The sequence below is a fragment of the Fundulus heteroclitus genome, chromosome 11, assembly GCF_011125445.2.
Source record: "Fundulus heteroclitus isolate FHET01 chromosome 11, MU-UCD_Fhet_4.1, whole genome shotgun sequence".
Classification (NCBI taxonomy): domain Eukaryota; kingdom Metazoa; phylum Chordata; class Actinopteri; order Cyprinodontiformes; family Fundulidae; genus Fundulus; species Fundulus heteroclitus.
Genome location: NC_046371.1, coordinates 23918360 through 23941052, shown reverse-complemented (window position 1 = coordinate 23941052; position 22693 = coordinate 23918360). Strand labels below are relative to the sequence as shown.

The 22693-nt window shown below is 40.2% G+C and overlaps 1 protein-coding gene across 2 annotated transcripts; it reads left to right on the top strand.

The window, feature by feature from the left end:
* Positions 1 to 854: 854 nt before the first annotated feature.
* On the top strand, positions 855 to 22211 carry LOC105919907 (calpain-5). Of its 2 annotated transcripts, none has more exons than XM_012855360.3 (13): positions 855 to 1005; positions 3473 to 3661; positions 4866 to 4997; positions 6266 to 6474; positions 8312 to 8504; positions 8593 to 8783; positions 10670 to 10747; positions 10839 to 11034; positions 11147 to 11269; positions 19133 to 19335; positions 21409 to 21527; positions 21615 to 21751; positions 21925 to 22211. In XM_012855360.3, exons 2-13 carry the CDS (start codon positions 3497 to 3499, stop codon positions 22105 to 22107), a joined length of 1929 nt encoding a protein of 642 aa, XP_012710814.2. In that variant the 5' UTR covers positions 855 to 1005; positions 3473 to 3496; the 3' UTR covers positions 22108 to 22211. The 2 variants fall into 2 exon arrangements, with proteins under 2 accessions (XP_012710814.2, XP_035999082.1); XM_036143189.1 differs by lacking the exon at positions 855 to 1005 and adding an exon at positions 1548 to 1635.
* The last annotated feature ends 482 nt before the right edge of the window (positions 22212 to 22693 follow it).

Here is a 22693-nt window from a genome sequence, read left to right as displayed (position 1 = left end):
TCACATAGTGGGGTTTCTCTGAACTGGCCGATTGTTCGAGCTGGAGAACAGCTTCCCGAAGGAGTAGCTTTCTTGAGAACAACCTATTTTTCCTTGGAATCTTCCCTGAAGGACATCAGGAGACACGTTTTCTACTGAGATTTTAATTAGTGCTTCCAGCATTATGTTACTCACAGGAAAGGCTTTTGTCATGTCATACATTGTGAATAACTCCTTCCTGTCTTAAACATAATGTCCCCACTAAATTCTGCTTGTGACAAAAAGTCTTCATGATTATCTTGAACAGTTTATCTTCCAAATCCTACTCAGACTCCCCTCTTTATTGTTGGCCCTTTAAAAGAAAAAGAAAAAAAAGAAAAAGCCAGCCTGTTTGAAGCTGACAAGATCTGTGGTCGGGGTGAGGGAGTCACAGCTAAGCACTGACCACTGGGTGCCTGCCAGTTTGTCTCATTCCCACAGTCCACTGACAGTGTGGGGAAGCAGCAGATTGTTTCTGTTTATTCAATGATGCAGACCACAGTGTGCAAAAAAAAAAAAAAAAAAAAAAAAAAGACAGAAAAAAATCTAATGCTAATGGATTCAAGACAGACAAGGTAAGTATCACATGGAAGCTCATTAGCGTGGCAAAACCTTTACCAGAAATCTGACTTCTGAGTGCTGTTAAACCAAACGGGCAGGTTTCGACTCGTTTTACCGTAAGGGGGGCTCGGAGGCGTTCAGTTTCAGTCTTCCTGTCCTGGCAGCACGTTCAGAGACCCAATCAGCCTTTTTTTGTATGACACGTCCGCCCTCAACTCGTCAGGCCAGTTTTCAGACCCTGTTTTTGGGAACTCCTTGCAGCAAGTGGAGAGGGAAAACCCATTTCGTTCAGAGCAAGGTGTGGCAGACAGCTGTGTTGTGGCTGCTGAAAGCTGAAGCGTGGAGTGACTTCTGGACCCCTGGACTTGGAGTTTAAAGGAGGTTTGAATGAATCGGGACTCGTCTCAACACAAATAAGACTTTCAGGTGTGTATGTGCTGCTTTTGATGGGTATATGTTCTTTGTTTGCCACTTTTAAGGACTTGTTGCTTAACTTTGGACAAAAAGAGCAGAATCTGCTGTTTTCTGAACCTCAGTTTGATCATTCTGTATTTTAACCATTTCTGTTTCTCTGACTGAAGTCAGCACGAGCCTGTCTTTAAACAGGTAGTCTATCTTAATCACCAGGAAGCCGCATGGACACACCGGAAATGCAAGGAAATTCTAGCTGTCATTACCTGAAGCAGCTAGATGAAACATGAATGTTATTTCCTCAGACATATTATCCACATTTGCTGCCCTTTAAAGAGTAGGACATTCAAATCCTGACATAAAATAGTACATCGGAGGTTGTCAACAAGGAACTATGAGCCAATAATGACTAATCAGTTATGGAGCCGCATCACCGTACAGGTATGCAGGTAAAATGTTAGCAGTGGGTGATGACATAGTCCAGTCTATAGGAGCAAACAAAGCTGGGCTGGGGCACTAAGTAGTCTTGTAATAAAAGCCGCTGGTGTGTGGGAGGGCGGGTCAAAGGCAGGCAGGTACACGACCAGGAAACTTCCTTATTATGGAGCAGAGAGAATAAAAGCCTGATTTGCTGCCACCGCAAAGGTACCGTCAGCTGCAGTCGCCTTGTTTCTACACTTTTATTTATTTGTAGGAATGTTCAACCTACTATTATTTAGTAATAGTTTTTTATCTTTTTTAATTTTTCTAATCTAAAGTGGTTAGAAGTTCTTTCTACACTTTTCATGTGAGAGGCTCTTCCTCATTCCTGATGTTTTGCTGCTTCCTGCCAGTGACTTTCATGTGTCCCGTTGTGTGATTCTTGGCCATGACTGAAATATCGAGATGCTAATCAGAACGATGACTCTGGCGAGTACGGCGTAAATGGAGCAGGGAGAGGTCAGCGTGGTGGGAAAGCTAGTCTAAGGCGCTCCGTGGAGAGTAACGTTGGATCACAACAGTTTTTCTCTTGACGGCGAAGATCCAGCAATATTGACTTGATGTTCAGTTGAAGGTTCTGGTGTTCCTTTAATAATCGAACAATGGCAGCACGCCACTAGGCTTAGCTACCTTTTAGTAATTCAGGCCTTTTCCATAAAACCTAAAATGTTTATAGAGGTATTGTTTTTGCTTGAGCCTTGGCTAAACCACTGGAGCTGCAGTACCAATGAGAAGTTTAATAATCCTCCTCATAGGCATGAATCTCACATTTATTTTAGTCTTTTATTGATGAATTTGATCATTTGATCTTAATGATGTGACATAAAACCTCAAGGAATTTCAAAAGCAAGAATTCGGTGCACACGGTTGAATTTATTCCCCCAAATCTGGTTTTGACAGATATTTAGAATCATTATTCTGTTGTTTCCATTTGTTTTAGCCATCTCTTAATTGGCTATTAACTTCAATAATTATCAGGTACCACTCTTTGATTTCTTATTCCATCTACATTGTGCATTACTGAGAGTAAAGTCAGCCCCCCGTCATGATGCCACCACCACCATGCTTGACCGTTGTAATGTTCTTAAAAGCCTTTCCTTGGCTGCTCCGAACGTACATTTTGGTTCGAGAGGCCAAATTATCCACCTGACCATAACATTTCGATATTACCATTAAATCCAATGACAGTTTAATTTGATCTTTTCAAAATGCATTTCCTATCTTTCACATTCCAGAAATCCTATAATGCAAATTAGTTCAAATGAGGTCTAGGGAGACCAAAAAGTTGCATTGAGTCTTTGATGCAGCCCTCCAGCCTGAGCAAACATTTGACGACAGACTCCCAGAAATGTAGATTTTGAGATTCCGGTTGAGATCAGCAGCTTCTTTCTTGGTCAGCCCGCTCTCAGTCAACGGCGATGTGAAACTGGACGGTGACGCCCGTGTTCCTGCAGTTTACAGTTCTTGGTGGGCTTGATTATGAACAAATATCCCTGTTACATATTTATTGTGATCATTTTTTTTTAAGTCTTACCGTGTTTGCACCAGAGGCAAAAAAACAACTGAATTGTGCTGTGAGAACATAAAAAGGACAGTGTTAAAACTATTAACATGTTGATCTGGTTTTGTTTTCGGAGTCTGATTGACTTTGGCTAAGCTATTCTGGTGCTCTTTTTGATGGCAAGATGTTATTTTTCTGTAACATTTCTTTTATTCAACACGTTCAGCCTCTTCTGTTTCACTTGGAAAGAGTGTACTCCTGGTTTAAAATCATCAGAAAGAGGACATTTATATTTTATCGCTAGCAAAGGTGAAGGTATCGCAATTCTTTCCAGTGTCATAAATACCATTTTTCAGTAAACCGGCCACTATCTGTGAGTCAGCTTAGACTCCGAGGAGGGACTGAGGGGTCATGTCCGGTCTAAATCAGAGGAGTAACACAAAATAATTCCTGATTCCACCCATGCAAAGACCAAAATCCTCTGCTGTCTTCCATCTGCAGCTGTGAGGCTTCAGCTTCTCCACCATGTTCTCCTCTCCTGCCCCTTATAAGAATCAGCACTATGCTGAACTGAAGAAGCACTGCATCCAGACCAAGACCCTGTTTGAGGATCCGGAGTTCCCCGCCACCAATTCATCGCTGTTTTACAGCAGACCTCCTCCTGGAGTTGTGCAGTGGAAACGACCCAAGGTGAGTTTATTCCACTCCAGAAATATCTCATGTCTCGTTTTTCCCTCCTTTCCTTAACCAAACAAAGCATGTTGTTTAAGTTAATCTCGGCGGCTGTACCTTCTGTGTTTGGAAGACGTCTTTGGGTTTGAGTAACAATGAGTCAATAGATCTGCAGGAAGCTTTTTCAGCTGTGCATTTCTTGTGTGATTCATTCTCACCGTGTTGCTTCACATCGTGCTCCCCTCTGTGTACCTTCACAAAAAGCTCTTTGACTATAGAATAGAGATCAAGGTTTTGGAAATACATATGTCCATGGCATTAAGATGTTTTTCCACACTTATGGACAGCTGGAAAACTCTGAAATTAAAACAGACTTTTCCAAACTTCACAGGAACCTTGATCTCAGACATTTTCGGGATGTCACAGATTCTTAGTTGGATTTGGGTCTGGACTTTGACTGGGCCATTTTAAATAAGCTTTCATCAAAATCAGCTGTCTGGCCATATCTTGTTGTTGTGCATGAAGGTCTGCCCTTGTCTGAGGTTGTCCCTAGTAGACTTTCTTCTAGGACTGACCCAACTATAGATCCGCCCAGCTTGCCGTCAACCTTGACCAGCTTCCCTGCCCTGCTTAAGATAAACATCCCCTCAGCATGTTACTGCTTTAACCATGCTTTAAAACCAAGGGTAAGGAAAGGTGAAGCGCATGTGTCAATCCTCCAAAAAGCCCGGTTATCATCTCATCTGACCACCTTCTTCCATGTTTGTCGTGGCCCCTTTGTGATTTATGGCAAACATAAATACCAACCTAACTCAGATTTAAACTTCCACATCTTTTATCGTAGACCAGTCAGCTTTGTCTCTTGATTATTGTGATGATTTTTGTTCACACTAGTGTTCTCCTATATTTAATAATTTGGTGATTCCTGAAGACATTTAGCTGCATGGCATTTTAATGAGGGGCATCAGAATAAAGGTACATCCCAGCAATATACGCTGAAGTTTCTGGTTGGAACATGACAAAATGTGAAAAGGTTAACAGGTGTGAATACTTCTTTAAAGATTGTTTGTTTTCTTTCTTATAGATTTCTTATTTATATTTGCCAAGCTAGAGAGTTGGTACGTTGTGGCCATCTATCATTAACATCCGTCAAGGCTGTTATTGGTGTATTTTTTTTAGTAAAGCCACTACCTTAAAAACCGTTCTCCTTTTTTTGTTTTAGGATATACACAACTCCCCGCACCTGTTTGTAGAGGGCATCAGCTCCCACGACTTGAACCAGGGGGTCGTAGGAAACTGCTGGTTTGTTGCTGCCTGCTCCTGTCTGGCTTTGAAACCACACCTTTGGCAGAAGGTAAGTTCAACGGACTTAAAATTGTCCGTTTTAAAACTTTAAAAGCACAAAGCAAACTATTGTTGTTATGAATTAAACAATTACGTGTTTGCTTAGAAATTAACTTGCTAAAAGAAGTTTTGATTTATTCAGATTTAAAAATTGAGTCGGCCATCTTTCTGGAAATGTAATTAAGAAGCACCCAAGTCCCTTTTTTCAATAGAAGCCCATGAACAAGACCGTCTTACCTTCTCTTACCCTCCTCAGGGAAATCTGGTCTTATTCCTTTCTACTGAGGCCTTCCTCTTCTTCTTCTAAACTTTTAAGACAGTTTGATTCTTGTGACTCGCAGCCATTTTCAAAGAATACGGTGAGAGCAGCGGCGCTCCAATGATCGGCTAACACCGAAGCTAAGCTAACCGGATACACAATCACTAGAAGTCCGTTGAAACTAACAAGGAACGAGCAGACATATTGGCCTTAAATGAGCGCATCACAATGATTGGCATGTGGGAACAGAGAGGGGGGGGGCAGCACCAATCCTCTGACCAATCCCTGCCATCCGAAACAAATGACAGGATTGGTCAGAGTTTTTACAGTCCAGCAGCTCTCACAGAGATCACATTCTTTTGTTCCCTTTTCTGAATACATAATGTATTAACTACTCTAAGGATGGAAGAACCATTTTAACCAGTATAACGAAAAGTGTTTGAACAGGATTACCAACTACAACTTTTATCACAACTTATTACAAAATCACATATGTCATACTTCTGCTTAGATCTACTAATCTGCTTAGATTTTTATGGAAAAAATCTAAGCAAAATGGTCTGATGCTGAAACTTCCACATGAAACACTCATCGAAATGCGACTGGTGGTCTTTCTGGAGCTTAAGTAATAATTTGCCCCCAGAATTGATGGTATCCTGTCTTTCATTTTTAATGTTCCCTGAAAGTTAACTCTAGAACCAAAGAAGTCCGAGTAAAGTCATTGTAAAGTTTTCTACAGTGGAATAAGAAGAAAAACATGAGAGGTATTTGTTACAGCAACCATGCAGCTGATTCAGTTGGATTCTTTTAAAATACTTGACCACACCTTATGAAATGGGACAAAGGTTTCCCTAAAGATGTAATTTACATGTCATTTATATGGACCCGTAAGACTACTGCACATTTCCTTATCCAATATTTTAACTATTAACTACCAACAATTTGGGAGACTTAAATATATTATTCAGGCAGAGTGTTGGACTTTTGATAATTGCTGTATTGTGTTTGAACGTTTCCAGGTAATTCCTGACTGGAAGGAGCAGGAGTGGGATTCAGAGCACCCTGAAAAGTACGCGGGGATCTTTCACTTCTGTTTCTGGATCTTTGGCGAGTGGATAGACGTGGTGGTAGACGACCGGCTGCCCACAATCAACGGCGAACTCATCTACTGTCACTCAAAGCAGAACAATGAGTTCTGGAGCGCTCTGCTGGAGAAGGCCTACGCCAAGTCAGTAAACAAAGACTATTCTTCAAAAACAACATCCTGTACATTCTCTCTCAGCCCTGATAAAGTTTTTTTTTTTTTTAAAAAGCCAAAAAATAAGTTAATATGTTACTGTAGTCGCATAATGTCCCACTGAAAATGTTTGAAAAATCAGACATTTAATTTTAGTAGCTACAGTTCTTCTGTTAGAATGAAAGTATGTTAACTTTTTTAATTGATCAGGGTAAAAACACATTTTTAATTAGTAAGCTATAACTTCATGCTTTCCTGGAGTATAAATACGACTTGAGAACATATCATTTAAATAAGGCCAAAATGTGTTGATCTTCAGGCAATGATTTGCTTCAAGCTTTCTCTTACACACCCAAACCGATCATTAAATTCAGTCGTGCGTCTACAAACGATTGTGAAAGGCTAACTCACTGTTAGGAGCTCAGAGTGGTATGACAGGATGCCACCCGTGCAATACGTCACACAATTGTGCAGTCAGCTGTTGGTGATGAAAGCTAAGAAAATGAAAGCAATTTGAAGCGAATGTTGCTCAGCCACAGGTTAGGCCATGCAAAACCAGAGAGAGGAGGGCAGTGGATGCTGAAGCGCCTGTTTTGCAGAGGTATCTATATTTCTGAGTCAATAGCTACAGATATTCAAACATCATGTGGTCTTCAGAACAACTCGAGGACAATAAGAGATTTTTGTTGCGGGTTTTACAACACAGACCAACTGAAACTGTTTTTCAGGAGTTGGGCTTGGCCGTTGGTTTCAATGAAGGGAAATTTTAAAGTGTAACTCACTCCAATGTAAAAGCATTTTCAGGTTTTCAGGAGCTGGACCGAATTGCAAACAAGAGCTTGGTAGTTGCATGATGAGTAGAATGTGATTTATTTAACGATAAGAACGATATTTACGATAAAACTGGCTTACATAATCATGGGAACCAGGAACACAGCAGGATTAGGACTAAGACAGGGTAGCATGACGGACGAAGACGGAGGACCTGACAATGTGTCTGACTGAGTGAGTTGAACTTAAAGGGGACGGAGTGGAGGGACACAATGGGTGGATAATTAGGCACAGGTAAACCGAGGGAAACAATCAGCAGCAGGAAAGTAGGGGCAATGAGCTGGCAGGAGCAGAGGGAGAACTAAAATTTAAAAGGAAATAAGATAGAGGGTCTCAAATGGGAAATAATCAAACTAAGAAGGAAGAATCTCATAACATAGGGTTACCTAAAAGAGGAGTTGAATCTAATAATCAATAATGTCTCACATCTAACTGGAAGTGAACTAAAGGGAGGCCTGCATAAAATAAGGATCTAACAGAACAACTCAACTTATATTAAACCTAACTACTAACAAAAAACAGGTGACAAACACTAGGATCTAGGGGTGAACAATAAATCAGAATAGCATAAACAGACTGCAGGATCCTCAAAGAGCTAACATTTAGAAAAATGTCAACAAAAAGTGGGCAGTACCAAGATACCCTGGGGCAGGGCGAAGCGTGGGGATGAGCGGTGAAGGCTGTGGTCAGGGCAAGGGAAAGTGAAATATTGAAACCCCTCCAGCAAAGTTTTTGTATCATCCACAAGGGTGTGGTTTTTCTTTACTGCATGGTATTATAACATGTTTGTGGCTCCTTTAAAATACTGGAACAGTTGGCATTAACAGTTACAGGACTCAAAGGGGAAAGCGATGACTCCTTATTATGCTAATACCAGATTTTAAATGAAATATTGCATAGAATTGTGACTATTTTCATTATTTTCTAATATGACAAGAACAATTTAGGTTGTCCAACTATTTTAACAGCCTTTCAACTCTGTTCACACCTTGTCCAGACTCTCTGGCTGCTATGAGTCGCTAGAGGGGGGGAACACCGGAGATGCTGTGGTGGACTTCAGCGGAGCTGTGTCAGAAGCCATTGACCTAAAGAAGGAGGAGTTCTACAAAGATCAAACCAAACAAGACACGTTTTTTGAGGACATTCTCAAGGTGTGGGACCGCGGAGGAATTATCAGCTGCTCCGTCAGGGTGAGTGATTCCCGTGCGTGTCTCTGTTTGTGGTTCCTCGGAGACACGGGATATCTTCAAATCAAACATTTCTTTTGAAATTTCACAGGCAGAAAAACATGAAATCGAGCTGAAGATGGGCAACGGGCTGGTGAAAGGCCACGCGTACTCAGTAACCGCAGTGAAGAAAGTGCGTTTGGGTCACGGGCTGCTGGCCTTCTTCAAGAATGAAACCATTCCTCTCATCCGAATGCGGAACCCCTGGGGCAAAACCGAGTGGAACGGAGCGTGGAGTGACAGGTCAGGAGGAGACACGTGGGAGGCAGTTTCCTGTTAAAGGGTTGTAAAAGGAGGACCTGACAATGAGTGTGACTATGCTGACTGAATAAACAGTGGAAGAGACCGAAGAGAAGACAGGTGGAGCAATTAGCGCATGTGAAAAATGTGGAGGTAATTAAGCTGAGGGAAAGAGAGGGCAACGATCTGACAGAGAAAGGAGCAAAACCTTAGGCCACGTTCACACTGCAAGCCTTGATGCTCAATTCCGATTTTTTTGTGAAATCGGATTTTTTGCGTGTCCATTCACATTTCCAAATATATGCGACTTGTATGTGATCTTGTGTGTGAACTGCATTCATACGTTAATTTTTTAATTTTTTTTTTAGCATAGCCAGTTCCACCGTTAGTAACATTTGTCAAGTATTAATGACGTGTAGGTCGGATAAATGCGACCTGGCCGTTCAGACACAGGTCGCATTTGAAAAGATCAGATACGTATCGGATTCAGGACCACATATCCAAGTGACCTGGGTCGCAATTGAAAAAATCCGATCTGTGTCGTTCAGACTGTCGTGAAAAGATCAGATCCAGATCGCATATGGGCAAAAAAAATTTAATTCAATTGGGTCACTTCAGGCTGCAGTGTGAACGTAGCCTTAAAGGGAACCATGGTGAATGAACAGATATGACCAAATGAACTCAATAACAGAACTAAGAACGGGTAGGTGGAAACAGTACTACTTAAATCATAATGGACAGAAACTGACTAACGACAGGAACAGAATCTAACAGACTGACAATAAAAATATTAAAGTGAGAATACATAAACAAAACGGCATGATCCTCTGGAACATAACCCTAAGTGATCAAACCCATGGAAATCCTGGCAGTTAAATGTAGATTACAGCTGAGGTCAAGGACAGCACAATATTTTCTGTGAACAAGGTTCAAATCCAAACATACAAGATTTACAAAAGTTACTGTGGCAAACATTAGTCTAAACAATTACTTTGATTTAATGATTGGTTCCATGATGCCTTTTACCCACAATAAAATGAAAGTATTAAATGAGGTAAAAAATAACCAAAAGGTACTGTATAAATATAGATTTTATGGCACAACCATAAACTACAAAATATTCTATTTGGATATTGTTATTATTATGTTTGTGTGGACCATACAAATCTGAAGTGCAGTTGTATTCAGCCCCCTTTAATCTGAAACCTCGAAGTACAAACCAAAGCAATCAATTTGCTTCATAGATTCTCTAATTAGAAAACATAGTTGAGCTTCTATTCCAGTTTCATTACCACTGTTGTGTGAATACCTTAGAGGTTTGAGAGAGAACATTATTTGTTCTTTAATACCATCATGGCACTCCAGAAGCATTTTTTTCAATTTCCTATACATTTCACATGACTCTGAATACCATTCATACCATGAATTGTATGAATGAGACATTAATTATTTAATTGCAGCATATTGCTGTAGGGATTATGCTGTATTGGCAGATAGATGAAGTCACTGGGACAACAACCCAATACATCAAAGTCTGTGACAAGTGGTCTAAATGCGAAAACCTGTTTGTGTGACACACCCCAAAAGTCTTGTAGCTGTATTCGCAGCAAAAGCTATTTGACTCAGATGGTGTCAATCCAAATACATGACAGACTTTTCAGCGCTTTATTTGTAAAAAATAATTTGAAAACCTCACACTAAGGGACCCTCTATGAACAGTAGAACAGCTGCTAGCACTATTACCTCGTAGGTAAGAATGTCCTGGGTTTTATGTCCTACATTACACAACTCAATGGTTGTGTAATGTAGTAAGTCTTGATAACTCCCTGTATCTTTTGAAAGTTTCTTAGTAAATAACTAAAGTATTGGCTTTTGTTTTCGATTGTCAGTTCTGAAGAATGGTCAAAAGTCGGCGACACAGAAAGAGGCAAACTCGACATTACCGTAGAGGACGATGGGGAGTTTTGGTGAGTGACACGGAGTCTCTGAGTACACTCCAGCTATTTAGTTGGCTTCCTAATTGTTCAGCGTGAACGTATTGTCTGTTCGGATCAACAGGATGTCATTCTCAGACTGGTGCAAGTTCTTCACCGATGCAGACATTTGTCGTCTCATGAACACCTCGCTTATTAGTATAAATAAGACCTGGAATGAGGTAGTGCACTTTGGCAGCTGGACCAAACACGGAGATCCTCTGCTGAACCGTTGCGGCGGCTGTGCTAACCACAAACACACATTCCTGCAGAACCCGCAGGTGCGGAAGACTCCGGAGAAACTCTGTCCCTCCACCTCTTGTCAATCATGAGGCTGCTTTCCTTTCCATCTTGACATACTCACTTTCATTTTTTTCCCCTTCTCTTTTCCAGTACTTGTTTGATGTTACCAAGGAATCTGATGAAGTCCTGATCTCCTTGCAGCAGAGAGACATGAAGATCCACAGAAGATATGGTCAGGGAGAAAATCTAACCATTGGCTTCAGCATTTTAAGGGTAACACACATCATCAATTCACCTCACTACCATAAACAAAATAAGGGCTCAGCTATTAGTGAGGCAAACACAAGTGTATAGTGGTCATTGCAATGGAAAGCTGTTTTTTTCCCCATGTGTGTGTTAATTGTATATTTGCATATAAGTGAATTCTGGTGGGCAACTTCAATGCTACCAGCAAGTTAGGAAATTACGAGTACATTTCAAATAATCATATTTTACTTAAAGTGGACATCATGCAATGGCTGTGCTTTACTCAAAGTTTTGACCATTACGGCCAGCACAAAGTTCCTCACAATTCTTCAGCAGCACTAAATGTATCTGCAGTGAAACTCGTAGGGTCTGATCTTCAAATATTTTCCAAATAAGGAGCACTAAATTGTGTGCACAGAAAAAAAACTATGTGAGCAATAAGTGGGCTTGTTGATGATCACAAGTGGATAAGCGGGTAGACAAGATGGATGATTGGATGGATGGATGGATGGATGGATGGATGGATGGATGGATGGATGGATGGATGGATGGATGGATGGATGGAATAAATAAAATAATTTATTTTAAAAATTATTTAAAAAGGTAAAATATATTGGAAATTACATTTAAAATATTACATATGAAACCTGGAAAAGCTGAGTCTGCCAGCGGTCAGCTACTCCCTGACCCCCCCCCCCCCCCCCCCCCCCCCCCTGAGTCCGGGAAGGAGCCGTATGGTCGGACTTACAGCAAGATGCGTCTCTAAACAGTTGGATTTACCGCCGTCAACACTTTACAACAGCCGCTAGAGCCAAAATATTGCGAACTAGGAAATAGTGGGCTCTGCAATAACCTCTCCAAGGCTTATGTTATTCTCCCAACTAATGTTATTCTAATGTTGTTATTTCAAACTATCCAAATTAGTTCACACGCAGACTGACACTCTCTCTCCTTTATCTCTAATTACACCGATGCCTCCTTTCTGGCCACAAAGATTGCAGGCATTTTTACATGAGAGCTTACAACTAAATACATACTAAATATAGATTTAAGAACTGCGGCTGCATTCATTTTCAGCTTTGATTTCACATTTGCTTATCACCCTCCCATGAATTTGTGTGATTTGGTCATTAGCATATGATCTGCATATTCATGAAGGCACACCTACAAAAAAGCTTGCACCCACTGTTCTGCTCATTTTGCACACGCAAATTGCTTTGCCCCTGGTATGAAGATCTACTCTGTACACGCTAATTAGTATGCATATGTTTTAATATGTGCAAACCTTTTGAAGATCAGGCCCTTAGCGTTAGATGACTATAAGTTCCAATTAGCATAATTTGTATTTGCAAGGCTGAAGTGCATGCTGGAGAGATCCACAGGGAAGGCAATGAAGGTAATATCAAAGTCAAATCCAGAGTGAGGTTCTCATAATTCATGCTTGAAAGGGGTAAAGAGTAAGGTAAAACATTATGGATTAACACGTAAGTGAAAAACATAAGTAGCGCATTGGGTAAAGTGATCAGTAACAGAGTTCCAGCATGTCGGCCCTATGAAGGAGCAGAGGAATAGGGAAGAAGCAGAATGTGAGGAAGGCTCTTAATTAAGAGGGAGGTAGCCTTTTTTATTATTGCTGAAAAAACTGGCTAGTTTTACATTTTTCTTGTGAAAGAATTTAGTTTGGCCTCAGTCATTTTCTCCTTCATCAAACTATAAACAGACAAGTCTTTCGTTTAACTTTTATCTGAACCAAAACAAACATTGTCAGCCAAAGACTGAACACATTCTTCAGTAATCCTTTCAAGCTGAGCAGCCCAATAGAGCAAAACACTTTAATGAGGATTTTTATTCTTTCTCAGCAGACGTCTGATTCCTTGGTTCAGGTCGGGTGTGTTGTGCACAGGTTATTTATATTGTATTATATTATACAAGACTATATACTATATTTATCGTCTCCTTTAAATGAGGCCACATATCCGCATGCGTCCAAACTAATGGCACTTTTAACCATGCGGTTATTCAGTGTCAGAGATCTGGCTAATATCAAACACACCGCAGATTCTGTCATCACTCTGCCAGAGGTGCTGCTGAAATGTGACACGAATGGCTTGTGATAAAAAAAAAATAACAGCTGTGTGCACATGGTCTGTTAACATGCCGGCACCCTGAAATGGAAACATCTATTCATATTAGTCCTGTCAGTGATTTGACATCTTTCATCTGACCAGATGATGTTTTGCTTTTGTCCGTCATGTCTAAAGACCATTTTCCTGCTCGAGATAAACTTTCAATTATCTTAGACAACACACGCCTAGCCCTCTGCTTTTCACAATACAACACATTTTCATATAATTGTGATGCATGACTCTTCCACTGAGAGGCAGAGTCCTGCCAAAAGATCTTGTGAGTGAATGTTGAAGTTTCTGTGCAAAGCGAATAACGTCTACAAACTGAATCAAATAATCAAAAAAACACAGTAGCTTACTTAATGTCTTTTTCCCATTTTCTTTCAAACTTTAGTGTTCTTTATTATGACGTTATGTGACAGACCAGTATAAGGTAGTACATCACTGGAGACTGGAGAGAAAATGCTATGGCTTTCAGTTTATTTTATTTTTTATTTTTTTTAAGAATAAAAGATAAGTTATACTTTAGATATTGGTTGCTTTTTAGCTTATTTTAGGACCAATACATGGCCATTTTCAACCTGATGATGGGCTGGTAAAACATTTTGCTCTACATGAAAAATCTTCGAAACATTGCAATGTTGAAACACATCAGAGTATTGGATATTGAACCAATCTGAAGAGAACTTTTAGACACTTTATTAGTGGGAGCCTGTCACAAAGACAAAATTATATTTCCTTTCTTTTGGTAAATCTATGAAAAATATAGAAGATAACATAATGTTGACGAACAAAAATAAGTATTTTAGCCCAAATAAGAGGATGTCCTTAGAGTTTTTAGCAAAACACTTAAGCTGACAAACAACTTAGACACATCCCTCGGAGCCTTTTTGCTGCTTCTCTTATCACCCACTTAAAGCTATAGTTGATAATTCTGTTCAGAAACATTTTTTGTTAAACTGGGTAAAATCGTCCTTCCATCCTGAAAATAGTCAATACATTATGTATTCAGGAAAAGGAGGTTAAAAAAAATCAATCTCTGTGGGAGATACAGGCCTATAAAAACTCTGTCGCTGTTCTTTGCACCAAAGAGCAGGGATTTGACAGAGTTTTGTTCCTGCTCACACTCACCTCGGTCCCTCATGTCCGGGGGAGTCACTTTTTCTATTGGTTGTCCCACATGCCAATCATTCTGACGCAGTCACGCAACGCTAGTGTGCGTGCACGTTCCTAGTTAGTTTCCACTTGCTAGCTGCACATGCACACTTCTAGCGTTTATGTATCTGGTTAGCTCAGCGGTTAGCTTCGGTGTTAGCCGTTCATTGTAGCTCCACTGCTCTCACCGTATACTTGGCTGAAAGTCGAAGGGAGCAAACCACATACAACTTTATGAGAAAAAGAGGAATGCCTCAGTAAAAAGAAATAATACCAGAGTGGATTTGGGAGATTTTATTCACGCGTTCCCCTTAGAGGGCAAAATAATAATTTTGTAATTTTTTACTTCCATTTGGGTCTCTTTTACTTCTAGAAACAATCCACGTGGTATTTGCCAATAGATAAATATTCTGTTGGTTTCTGGAAAACCAGCTGTTTCAAAAATCTCCTGATTATGACGTCACAATCGGCAAGCACTGCCCCTCATCTGGCAACTCCAGCTGAGCCTCAACTGGCAACCCAAGTGAAGTAAAACTGTAACTTACAAAAATTTAACACAACTTGTCACACTTTACTTTGAAATTACAATTGTTATTGGAGTAAATCACATACACAACTTAACATTGACATTAATACATGCAGAACAATGTGTATCTAATTCCCTTACCTGTCTTATACTGTATCTGACCTGCTGCTACTATTCCGATGCAATGTGCTTCCCTCCCTGTAATGTTTTCCCTCAGTTTCCTTAATTCAGTGTTAAACCTTTTTACTCCATCATGATACAATGTAATCGGGGGAATCGGGGACATCTGGTCACCATAAGTTAGCAAGATGCTAATTTGCATTGAAAATCCCATAGGGACGCTAGTGTTATTAGCCTCCTTCGATGTGACTTCCTTATGTAGGTCTAGGAAAATAAGGCATGGAATGGCATCTAGTGTTCGTATACAAATTGCAGTCTGCAGTCAAAATACAGGAAAATAAGTGTGAAAACCAGGACACTTAAATTTGTCTCAAAACACCGGACGTCCCAGCTAAGATGGGACAGTTCGCAACCCCTACATACAGCTGTTTCTGGGCAGTTGAAAAGATAAAAGGATAGTTTGACCCTGCAGAAAAGTATGGCTGCCAACTCGGCACCTATCAAATATGATGGGGACAGCTGCACCGTCAGAGCTCCCATGGTCCCTTGCCTGCTTCGATGTGACTTCCTTGATAGGTCTAGGAAAGCAAGACAGGGGCGATCCAGTGGTTGTATACAGACTGCAGGCTGCAGTCAAATCCAGGAAAAAGAGTGTGAAAAACGGGACGCTTCAATTTGGCTCAAACTATGGGAATCCTCCAATCACAAACTGACTGGTGGAAATTCTCCTTCAGTATTTTCTGGTTGGGACAGAATTCATGGCTTCATTAATAATGGGAAGCCATCAAGGTCCTGAAGAAGCAAAGCAGCTCCAGGCTTTCACTCTCCTGACACCATGTTTGACTGGGAGCTTGATGGTTTTTTGTTTTTCTTTTACGCCAGATGTTATAGGACTCCTTCCAAAAAGTTCCACTTTTTTTTTCTCAGTCTCACAGAATATTTCCCCAAAACTGTTGAGGGATCATCATTATGTTTTTGGCAGGTATTAGATAGGCCTTTGTGTTCTCTGAATGTGAATTGCAAACACTGACTTTAAAAGCATAGATGGTGTTTTGATGTCTTTGTTACTTCCTTAGTGCGCCATTGATGGACTCTTGCAGTAATTGTGATAGGCCGACAATTCCATGGAAGGTTCTGCACTTTTCCATGTTTTTCCCATTTGTAGAGTAGAGCTCTTACTTAGAAATGCCTTTTTAACCCTTCTCAAACTGATAGATGTAAATTACTTTGTTTCTCGTCTGCTCTTCAATTTCTTTAAGCAAGGCAAGGCAAATTTATTTATATAGCACAATTCAGTACAAAGACAATGCAAAGTGCTTTACATGATTAAAATATAGCAAAATAAAACAGAATAAAAGCAAGTAGGAATAAAATATAGATAGAAAATAGAACAAAAAAGTGGTGATTCAGTTAACTAGGACAGTTGAAGGCAATTTTAAACAAATGTGTTTTTAATCTTGATTTAAAGGAACTAAGGTTTTCCACATCTTTACAGTTTTCTGGAAGTTTGTTCCAGATAATTGGAGCATAGGAACTAAATGCTGCTTCTCCATGTTTGGTTCTGGTTCTAGGTATGCAGAGTAGGCTGGAGCCAGAAGACCTGAGTGGTCTGGATGGTTGATACACTGATAACAAGTCTGTGATGTATTTAGGTGCTAAGCCATTCAGGGATTAATAAACTACCAGAAGTATTTTAAAGTCTATCCTCTGAGATACAGGGAGCCAGTGTAAGGACTTTAGAACTGGGGTGATGTGCTCTACTTTCTTAGTCTTAGTGAGGACGCGGGCAGCAGCGTTCTGGATCAGCTGCAGCTGTCTGACCCACTTTTTAGGCTGACCTGTGAAAACACCGTTGCAATAATCAATTCGACTAAAAATAAACGCATGGATTAGTTTTTTCAGATCCTGCTGAGACATCAGTCCTTTAATCCTGGAAATGTTCTTCAGGTGATAGAAAGCCAACCTTGTAATTGTCTTTAGATGCTTTTGGAGGTTCATGTCTGAGTCCATCACTACACCCAGATTTTGGGCCTGATTAGTGGTTTTTAGCTGAAGCGACTGAAGCTGTGTGTTAACTTTTGATCTCTCCTCTATTGGTCCAAATATTATTACTTCTGTTTTGTTTTTATTCAATTGAAGAAAATTTTGGCACATCCACGTATTGATTTGATTGATTAGCTTACTTCTGACTATCTAACAGAACCAGAAGCCACGAAGGGATTTTCATACTACAGATTTGGTAGTAATCCAGCATAGGTGTAGCTAGAAATTGATCCAAAAACGTGATTAATAGTAATATCATCTTTATTGTCATTGAAACATACATTACAACAAATTTTGTTCTCTGCTTTTAACCCATCACCCTTGGGGAGCAGTGGGCTGCCATGTGTGGCGCCCGGGGAGCAATCTGCGGTTAAGGGTCTTGCTCAGGGACCCAGAGTGCCGGCACTGGGGATTGAACAGGGTACTTGCATCCTTCTCTGAGTGCAAGCGCGCTGCTCTAACCACTACGCCATCACTTCCCCTAATCAGGAGTTACATCAATATTTCTCTTTGTCTGATTTTAAAATTTGTTTGATAATCTTAAACATTTAGGTGAGACAAAAAAGATACTAAATCAAGACATTTATAAAGCGAGCAATTTCTTTCTCTAACCACTTAAAGCCCCAGTGTGTAAGATTATTACACTGGCCCACCATCTCGTGGTGCGCTAAATTAATTACAAACAACCTCTCTGTTAAGCGTGTAATAACTACTAAAAAGCCGTAGTAAGTATGATAAATGTGACAATTTCAACATGTCCTCCATATTGTATTTGGTACCAAGCTACTGGTAATAGCTAAGAGCTACAGTCATCGTGTGAAATGTTTTTTTGGCACTGTTGCTAAGTTCGCTTGTTTTTCTCTAAAGTTGCTTATAAATTTTGTGAGTCGTGTTTTTTTGGGCTCATTTCTGAATGTGCAGTGGCTTATTTGGGGTCTAATATAAGCAACTATAAACACCAGTAAAGAGACCGGCTTCTGCTGTTGCACTAGACAATAAACAGGCCAGCTGATATCCCATTATGTACACACATATCTCTCTGCTCGTCTGTCTCTCTCTGAGAGAGACGCTGGGAGAGACACGGACAAACTAGCTGTCCCTACTGGGAGGACAGAGAAGTTGTTGGACTACACTGTCCTGTTTCTAACATAAAGCCAAAATAAACTTCATTGTTATATTAAATTAACTTACCTGTCCAGTAGAAACCCAGCAACCTCTACATCCGTTTTAAATCCACACTCCCCCACGAATTATCTTTATCTGTTAATAATAACCGATATAGACTCTCGTTTTCTACCGGTCATTACTTATTTTTCTTTTCTTGGTTACTTTCTCTTCCCTCTCACTGGACAAAGAGTACGAATGGTCCCCGTCCTCCATTTAGACAGAAAATGGTAAATAGAATGATCTACGCTTGTCTTTGCTTGTTTATACTCCACCGACAGCACGTCTTCATATAGGAGATAGCGAAAATGTGTATGGGTGACAAGTTTGGCCCTTATTGGCTATGGAAATCAGAAATAGCGCCTCCCGGTGGGTGTACTGACACCTATGTATTTTACATCTAATTCTAAGTTATGAGAATGCTTTCATTTATCATGTGATGTTATTAGACTTTGCAAGAATATGTATTTATAAAGGCAATACTTGATTTTTGATCATTAAAAGCCAAAGCTAAAATAGTTACACACTGTCCCTTTAAAGTAAATGTACAGTGTGTGTGTGTGTGTGTGTGTGTGTGTGTGTGTGTGTGTGTGTGTGTGTGTGTGTATATGTGTGTGTATATATATATATATATATATATATATATATATATATATATATATATATATATATATATATATATATATATATATATATATATATAGATAGATAGATAGATAGATATATTCAAATTGCATACTGAAAATTATTTTACAGGTGGAGCTGAACAGGAAGTATCGGCTGCACGAAATCCTGACACAAAAGTGTCTGCATACCAGCACCTACATCAATGCTCGGACCGTGTTCATGAGGAGCATTCTGCCACAGGGCCGATACGTCGTTGTCCCCACTACCTTCCATCCTGGCATACTGGGGGATTACATGCTGCGACTTTTCACAGACGTGGACTCCGGCTGCCGGTATGTTGGCGGACATTTTGTCTTTGTTAATGTATTTCTAAGCCTTGAAGGGAAAAAAACCCCGATTTGAAACGCTAATTTAGGACCTTGACTGATGGATTACATACAGCTTAAAATATATACTGCTCAAAAAAATAAAGGGGACACTTAAACAACACAATGTAACTCCAAGTCAATCACACTTCTGTGAAATCAAACTGTCCACTTAAGAAGCAACGCTGATTGACAATCAATTTCACTGCTGTTGCACAAATCGAATGGAGAACAGGTGGAAACTAGAGGCAATTAGCAATACCCCCACCCAATAAAAGAGTGGTTCTGCAGGTGGTGACCAATATTCTAATATTTCATGTGTCTAAGCATACACACAAACTCCATGAGCATTCATTTGACCTCTGTGAGCAACATCGCATGTGCACACTGAGACTACATTACGCCTGTCCAAAACCTGAGATTTTAAAAGGCTACATGGCTTACTAAAAGAATCAAGTTACAGCAATAATGCCTTTTAGAGCACTTAGTTTAGATACAACAGTTTTAGCCTGGTTACATGAAATAGACAAAAAATATTGTATCTGCAGTTAGATTTAGCACAAGCTTGTGGTATTGTGCAGCCTCAAACTATGACAACAAATTACTCTGTGAAACAACCCTGTTATCGAGTAGAGTTGTTTGGCCAAACTCTGAGTTTTTCCTTCTTTTTAGTTGTGATTTGCACAAGTGTCATAAAAAGTGTCATATTTGTGCTGCTCTTCGTTTTTATGCCATCGGCAAGTTGGATCTGCCTGTAGTGTGTTTTTTCACCTTGATTTTGAATGCGGCTCCAAATCCAGACCTCTATGGGTTAATACATTCAATTTCCATTGGTAATATTTGTGTGATTTTGTTGTCAGCACATTCATCTATATAAAGAACAAAGTATTTCATAATAATTCTTCATTCATTTCGATCTAGGATGTTATTTTAGTGTTCCCTTTATTTTTTTTGAGCAGTGTATATAAAAAAAAATGAAATGATTTGAAAACACCTCAGGTCTAACCTGAAAATAACATTCCTGCTGGATATCGATACTGATATGGAATGGTTAATATACTAGGAATAAAAGGATGCCGCATAATTTACCAACCCACAGGGGGCTTAATTCAAAGTCACAGAGAAAGTGAAACCTTCTGTGGCCCAGGGATGGGCCCATCACTCACTAGCAGTCTGCTCATGTCAGAGCTCTACTCGAGGGCCGAAAAAAGGTCGAGAAAATCCAGCCAGGTAGGGGGGGAAATGCAGTTGAAAAACTCTCAAAGCGTGCAGCGTGGAATAGAGTCCGTAGAAAAGTCTCATTAGAGTAAATGCCTGTCTCCTTGAACTTTCTCCATCCTCTTGCAACTGTGCTGGGAGACCCAGCAAACCTTGTAGCCACAGCATGTAGTAATGCGCCATCCTGGTGGAAATGGACTGCCTGTGCAACTTCTGTAGGGCCCAGGGTATTAACAATAACAGGGTAGTAACACTGACCCTGGTCAAATGCAAAACTACTGAAAAGTTGTCAAACAAGATGAGGGAGAAATGTCCGTGGCCTCCACCTGCAGAACCATACTTGTTAGGGGTCATCTTATTGCTTTCCCTTTTAGTGCACTGATCGTTAATCTCATTATCACCAGACGACACTGATTAACAACCCCCTCTGCTACAGACCTGACCACATTTTTAAAAAGAAAAGCGTTTCTTCGAATTTGTGAGTTGTGTATTTAAAATAAACGTTCAGACTTGTGCTTCAGGGAATAGTAATGTTCCCATTAAATCTCCTACATTGAGCTTTTGTTGGCCTAAGATCACATTTTGCCTGATTTTATTTAGATATCCCTGTTCCTTGTTTTGGCAGCTTAAACCCAAGTGCCTTGGATTCTGTTCAGTCTCAACTCTAAAATATGTATTAGTCAGACTTCCTGGCTCACAAGACCTGTGTTGTGTCTGTGAAAACTTGGTGTAACTTTTCCATCCTTTCAGCGTTCCCACTCTTAGAGGTCACAATGTTGTGAAGCAGAGTTTCTCCCAATGTCCTCTTGTCTACTCTCGCAGGGAGCTTGTGAAGCACAAGCCAGCTGTTAAGTGCTGGACTCCGATGGTCGGGTATCCTCAAGCTGTGACCCACGTCTACGTGCAGGGAGCTGAGATCGAGCAGAGTGCAGACCAGGATGGTAAGAGGATTTTTTTCCTCGTTCTGCACGTTCATAACATAATTCACACAGATAAATCTAAATGCGTCTTCCCAAACTGACATGTAGGCAAAGACCCGTACGTGATCATATCCTGCGAGGGCCAGAAGGTGACGTCCACCGTCAAGAAAGACACTTTGACCCCGGAGTTTGAAACTGCCGCTATTTTCTACAGGAAGAAAGTCAGAAAGCCCATAACAGTGGAGGTAAGTTGAAAGACATGAGTCAATATACAGTAGTTAAATCAGTTTGTCTATATTAAGAACTAATTGCATTCTGGGCACACGTTTCTATTGCAATGTTTTAAAAAACACAAATATTTCTAAACTATTAGTCAACCATGAGGAAACACTACCTGCTTTTGTCTGGTCTTTTTCAGGTGTGGAGCAGTAGATTTGGGAGGGACACGTTCTTGGGCCAGGTAGTGCTGTCCGGGTTACCCACTGACACCTCCGACCCTCAGAGGCTCCAGCTGAAGAAGAGCGGCCTTCAGATGGCGGACGACATGCCTGGCAACATCTCTCTGAGGATCGTCACAGCGAACCAGCTGACAGCCATATGATGAGACAGAGCCTTCCTCCGCCTTTGTAACTTTTTTGACTCGTGCCGTCGTCGACCAACCAGGGCAGTTCCAGCACTGTCCAGTTATGAGTTAAAAAAAAAAAACATCTAAATGAGGAGAGCAAGATGTTTCTGACCAGAGCCTGGGCTCCTTTTTGACCTCTTTTTTTTTAAACTGTTTTGTTTGACTTATATTTTTATGCATGTATTTTTTTGGAAAAGTATTTCAATCAAACTATACTGTGAGTAACATTAATATCGCACTACCTATACTGTCAGTGACATGAAATCTTGAAGCGAATACCCAGTTATTCAGGGGGAAAAAACACTATATAAAAAAATACATACATTTTCTGCTTTTGTTTCCCAAAATCAAACCATGCTTGGTTATTTCATCATCCAAATTACATTTAAAAAAAATGTAGGTATGAGAAATTAAAAATAAATTTCTTCTACAAGCTCTGTGTTTTTTTTTTTCTCCTCCTCTTTATTTTCAGTCCAGTTCCCAAACTGCGATATTTTGTATTTTTACACTCAAGACACAGCCATGCACAATTCAAAGTTCAAAAAGTCTATTGCTTCAACCA